Genomic DNA, 6,000 nt, shown 5'->3' with positions numbered 1-6,000 from the left:
AGTTCCACCCGTTTTCCACTGTTGTTCCTGACGTTATCATATCTCAGATGGTGGTGAGTAGAGTTTCGGTTGCGATGGTGTCCCAGATGGCCTTTTTGTAGAGCAGTATTTTCCTTGATGACTGTTTGTTTCTTGCTATATCCTGGCTATATGGTTAAGCTCAAATTTACATTTGACTTTTCTGATGACAATGTGAACAGTCTTGGAAATAAATTACTTTAGTTTTAATGTTTACCTTTGAAACACGAATATAGGCCTGTAATTATTGCATTTTTCTAAAAATGAACATTTCCGCAAAGTGACATGTTCACGATTTTTTTTTTTTTTTTTTTTTTTAATATATTTGGTTTACAAAACCAATGTCTGATGACAATGTGAACAGTCTTGGAAATAAATTACTTTAGTTTTAATGTTTACCTTTTAAACACGAATATAGGCCTGTAATTATTGCATTTTTCTAAAAATGAACATTTCCGCAAAGTGACATGTTCACGATTTTTGTTTGTTTGTTTTATTTTAATATATTTGGTTTACAAAACCAATGTGTGCGTATCACTTTTTGTAGAATATTGACATAGCTAAAATGTGCCTCAAAAGATTGTGACCTACATATTTGATTTATACAAGATCATTTGACAGCATAAGACATTGTTTTGGTAGTTTATTTTAATAAAAAAAAAATAAGCCTGTCATACACCTGTGATGGGCAACACTAAGTAGGCTATATATAGCACAGGTCCCTGGGGCATTTTGAACATTTTTAATCTTACCTCATGGGTTATCTCTTAAAGTGCCATTAATAACACCAGGTTTTGATCAAACTGGTTCGTGGGTAATTTCCATCGCTCATGTTAGAGGATAATCAGAAATGAGATCAGATGTGAGTTGATAATCAGAAAGTAAAATGAACGCAAAACTTAACTTTGTTAGTGAATTATATGTGGTATAAAGTGAGAGTTTCTACAGTAAGTTGAGGGAGACCAATTACATCACCAGCGTCAAGAGGAGTGCCATGATGTATGTGTCGTCAATAAGAGTGTCATGGTGTATTTGTTGTCAAGAAGAGTGTTATGGTGCATTTGTCGTCAAGAGAATTGTCGTGGTGTATTTGTCGTCAAGAAGAGTGTAATGGTGTATTTGTCGTCAAGAAGAGTGTCATGGTGAATTTGTTGTCAAGAGAATTGTCGTGGTGTATTTTTCGTCAAGAAGAGTGTCATGGTGTATTTGTCGTCAAGAAGAGTGTCATGGTGTATCTGTCGTCAAGAAGAGTATCATGGTGTATTTGTCGTCAAGAGGAGTGTCGTGGTGTATTTGTCGTCAAGAGGAGTGTCATGGTGTATTTGTCGTCAAGAAGAGTGTCATGGTGTATTTGTCGTCAAGAGGAGTGTCGTGGTGTATTTGTCGTCAAGAAGAGTATCATGGTGTATTTGTCGTCAAGAGGAGTGTCATGGTGTATTTGTCGTCAAGAACAGTGTCATGGTGTATTTGTCGTCAAGAAGAGTGTCATGGTGAATTTGTCGTCAAGAAGAGTGTCATGGTGTATTTGTCGTCAAGAAGAGTGTCATGGTGAATTTGTCGTCAAGAAGAGTGTCATGGTGTATTTGTCGTCAAGAAGAGTGTCATGGTGTATTTGTCGTCAAGATGAGTGTAATGGTGTGTTTTTATCGTCAGGAGGAGTGTCATGGTGTATTTGTCGTCAAGAAGAGTATCATGGTGTATTTGTCGTCAAGAGAAGAGTGATTGTGTATTTGTCGTCAAGAAGAGTGTCATGGTGTATTTCTTTTCAAGAAGAGTGTAATGGTGTTTTTGTCGTCAACAGAAGTGTCATGGTGTATTTGTCGTCAACAGGAGTGTCATGGTGTATTTGTCTTCAAGATGAGTGTAATGGTGTATTTGTCGTCAGGAGCAGTGTCAGGGTGTATTTGTCGTCAAGAAGAGTGTCATGGTGTATTTGTCGTCAAGAGAAGAGTCATTGTGTATTTGTCGTCAAGAAGAGTGTCATGGTGTATTAATCGTCAAGAAGAGTATCATGGTGTATTTGTCGTCAAGAAGAGTATCATGGTGTATTTGTCGTCAAGAGGAGTGTCGTGGTGTATTTGTCGTCAAGAGGAGTGTCATGGTGAATCTGTCGTCAAGAAGAGTAGCATGTTGTATTTGTCGTCAACAGGAGTGTCATGGTGTATTTGTCGTCAAGAAGAGTGCCATGATGTATCTGTCGTCAAGAAGAGTGTAATGGTGTATTTGTCGTCAAGAAGAGTGTCATGGTGTATTTGTCGTCAAGAAGAGTGTCATGGTGTATTTGTCGTCAAGAGTGTCACGGTGTATTTGTCGTCAAGAAGAGTGTCATGGTGTATTTGTCGTCAAGAAGAGTGTAATGGTGTATTTGTCGTCAAGAGGAGTGTCATGGTGTATTTGTCGTCAAGAAGAGTGTCATGGTGTATTTGTCGTCAAGAAGAGTGTCATGGTGTATTTGTCGTCAAGAGAAGTGTCATGGTGTATTTGTCGTCAAGAAGAGTGTCATGGTGTATTTGTCGTCAAGAGAAGAGTCATGGTGTATTTATCGTCAAGAAGAGTGTCATGGTGTATTTGTCGTCAAGAAGAGTGTCATGGTGTATTTGTCGTCAAGAGAAGTGTCATGGTGTATTTGTCGTCAAGAAGAGTGTCGTGGTGTATTTGTCATCAAGAAGAGTGTCGTGGTGTATTTGTCGTCAAGAAGAGTGTCATGGTGTATTTGTTGTCAAGAAGAGTGTCATGGTGTATTTGTCGTCAAGAAGAGTGTCATGGTGTATTTGTCATCAAGAAGAGTGTCGTGGTGTATTTGTCGTCAAGAGGAGTGTCATGGTGTATTTGTCGTCAAGAAGAGTGTCATGGTGTATTTGTCGTCAAGAGGAGTGTCGTGGTGTATTTGTCGTCAAGAAGAGTATCATGGTGTATTTGTCGTCAAGAGGAGTGTCATGGTGTATTTGTCGTCAAGAACAGTGTCATGGTGTATTTGTCGTCAAGAGGAGTGTAATGGTGTATTTGTCGTCAAGAGGAGTGTCATGGTGTATTTGTCGTCAACAAGAGTGTCATGGTGTATTTGTCGTCAACAAGAGTGTCATGGTGTATTTGTCCTCAAGAGAAGTGTCATGGTATATTTGTCGTCAAGAGGAGTGTCGTGGTCTATTTGTATTCAAGAAGAGTGCCATGGTGTATTTGTCGTCAAGAGGAGTGTCGTGGTGTATTTGTGGTCAAGAGGAGTGTCATGGTGTATTTGTCGTCAAGAGGAGTGTCATGGTGTATTTGTATTAAAGAAGAGTGTCATGGTGTATGTGTATTCAAGAAGAGTGTCATGGTGTATTTGTCGTCAAGAGGAGTGTCGTGGTGTGTTTGTCGTCAAGAAGAGTGTCGTGGTCTATTTGTATTCAAGAAGAGTGCCATGGTGTATTTGTCGTCAAGAGGAGTGTCGTGGTGTATTTGTCGTCTAGAGGAGTGTAATGATGTATTTGTCGTCAAGAAGAGTGTAATGGTGTTTTTGTCTTCAAGAGGAGTGTCATGGTGTATTTGTCGTCTAGAGGAGTGTCATGGTGTATTTGTCGTCAAGAGGAGTGTCATGGTGTATTTGTCGTCAAAAACAGTGTCATGGTGTATTTGTCGTCAAGAAGAGTGTCATGGTGTATTTGTCGTCAAGAACAGTGTCATGGTGTATTTGTCGTCAAGAACAGTGTAATGGCGTGTTTGTATACGTTTTAGAATGTTGAATACACACGCATCAAAATAAACAACACTATCTGACATTAGCTGTACATTCGACCAGTCAAAATAGATCAAGGATAATATTTTTTATCTTTTATATAACAAAACTGTATATCGACGTTCTTACACTTTTATTCGTTAAACAAATACAACTGATACATGGAAATGATTGCACTTTAACAATGAGATTAGAAGAAAAAGAACATTGCACACTTCCATGGTCTGTGAGGTTAGTTATTACAACATGATCGTGGTAAAATATTGGTATGTACAGAGAACTAAAACTCTTCGTAAATGTAGTTTTACTTGCAACAATTTCTTGTCGGCAGCTCCACTTTACAATGGACACTGACAATACAAACCCAATTGGGTTAAGTTGTTATAGGCAGAAACTTAGATTAGTTATATGGTTGTGTTGTCAAAAAGAATTTCAAATTGCAAATTTTATAATGGCGAACATTGCAATGGAAGTATAAACGACTAGAATACCAACATAACTTTGTTCAGATACATGTTATGTTAAATTCAAACCTCCAAACCTCCAAAATAATACAAAAAAAACATATAACGTGAAAATCAAATGTTCTAAAAACCTATCTTTGTTGCTAACTTAAAATGTTCGATACATATATATGATACCACTAATTCGACGCAATACTAATACACATTTTACAATAATGTACATGTAGATAACTTGCATTTATATACTTTAAACACAACTTTTACACGAATATTTCATTCTGGCATACGTTTTGTATCTCGTTCAACGTTCTTTCTTTCTTGCGATCATACACAGACATACATATCTTAACTTAAAGACCTGACAGTCTTTTTTGTCAAAGTTTCATACAGATTTGAAAATTCTAATTATATCAATTTGATTTATATATATGCAAATATATTAATCATGTTACAATTATGTCTGTATCAATGTGGTACGTACCCTATTGGGAACTTCCGCCTAAACATCACATCATAAACAACACTTGTCTAAACAACACACCGTAAACAACTTCCGCTTAAACAACACATTATAAACAGCTTCAGTCTAAACAACACATCAGTCTTTGACGATCTGCTGCATATCCATCTCTTCCATAGACAGGTCTTGTTTCCGCCGGAAGTAGAATGCTATGACAGCTCCTATCACAAGTCCAGGAAGGAATAGCCCAATACCTACACCGGCCATTGCGCCTGCATCAAAATCACAATACTTTGTAATTACTCACATCCTTGATAAACCTTTAATATTGTTGTGTAACTCCTGTTTAGAAATCGGTATTAAATCTTCCAAATTATGGACTATGTTTGTATATTTTATTATGGTCGTAAATCAAGCTGACAACTGGCCTTACCTGCACTATAGCCGGTGTTTGAATTATTACTGCCTGATGCCGGAGACGCCCCGGTGTTAGCCTGGGACCCACTGATAGGGACGTACTTCCCTGTAAATAAAGGATACTGGATATCATGATAAAACAAGGATTGTATAACACAAAAGACCATAGTACCACTAGATATAAAAATAAGAGTGTATCCCGAATAATGAAGCAAACTGTATCAGACACCATGTCTTTACAATTTAACGGAAGAAATCCAGAATTACAATACAAGATTCAAAAATAAGAGACTACAAAATAATCAATTTTTAAATCAAGTCTTTTCCGTGTATAAAAATATTAATTGAACGGTACGTATAAGATCAATCTGAGGCAAAATGTGATTACGTTCTTTGCGTACTTATGTAAAGGTCGCACACGTCATGTGTGACCTGAATTCCTTTCTGAAGTGGCCGGTTACTAGTCAGTCGACACAGTGACGTTTTGTTACAGAAGGCGAATGTCTGACAGTTGGATGATTCTGTCGTCACACAAAGCTTGGCACAGTCGTCCACTGTTACATCTGTGTAGTCCAGTGTCGGACCAAACGTCATGCTGGATCGAGACTTCTTTTGAAAGTCGTCTATGTAGTTTCCTAAAAATATACAGAAATGTTAACACCCTACTTTCAGGCCACACGCACAATACCAGACTCTATACTAATATAGATGCTTCTATTTCCACCGGCAATAATGTTTCAATTGGTGCAAAGTATGCTCATTGCAATAAATGCATTGGAATTTCATCATAACTTGTTATTAAATATAACCGCTAGGAGATGAAGACGAACTTGATAGCAAAATTCTATTTTTGGTAAGTGAAATTGGCGTTTGACCAATCCAGCCGATGTGCAAACACACATAATGTTTATGCAAAAAATAGGAAA

General features: G+C 37.5%; 1 protein-coding gene across 2 annotated transcripts in view; it reads right to left on the bottom strand.

Annotated features, from left to right (window-relative positions):
* Positions 1 to 3,849: 3,849 nt before the first annotated feature.
* LOC117325374 overlaps positions 3,850 to 6,000 on the bottom strand; it is a 35,787-nt gene continuing 33,636 nt past the window's right edge. For both annotated transcript variants that reach the window (XM_033881541.1, XM_033881542.1), the window contains 3 exons: positions 5,476 to 5,709; positions 5,091 to 5,180; positions 3,850 to 4,929 (listed from right to left, as the gene is read on the bottom strand). In XM_033881541.1, coding sequence (XP_033737432.1) covers positions 4,796 to 4,929; positions 5,091 to 5,180; positions 5,476 to 5,709 — 458 coding nt within the window. In that variant the 3' untranslated portion in view covers positions 3,850 to 4,795. The remainder of the gene's footprint in view (positions 4,930 to 5,090; positions 5,181 to 5,475; positions 5,710 to 6,000) is intronic.

The sequence above is a fragment of the Pecten maximus genome, chromosome 4 (genome assembly GCF_902652985.1).
Source record: "Pecten maximus chromosome 4, xPecMax1.1, whole genome shotgun sequence".
NCBI classification, from domain to species: Eukaryota; Metazoa; Mollusca; class Bivalvia; order Pectinida; family Pectinidae; genus Pecten; species Pecten maximus.
The sequence above is the reverse complement of the archived record's forward strand: the minus strand, read 5'-3'. Positions and strand labels throughout refer to the sequence as shown.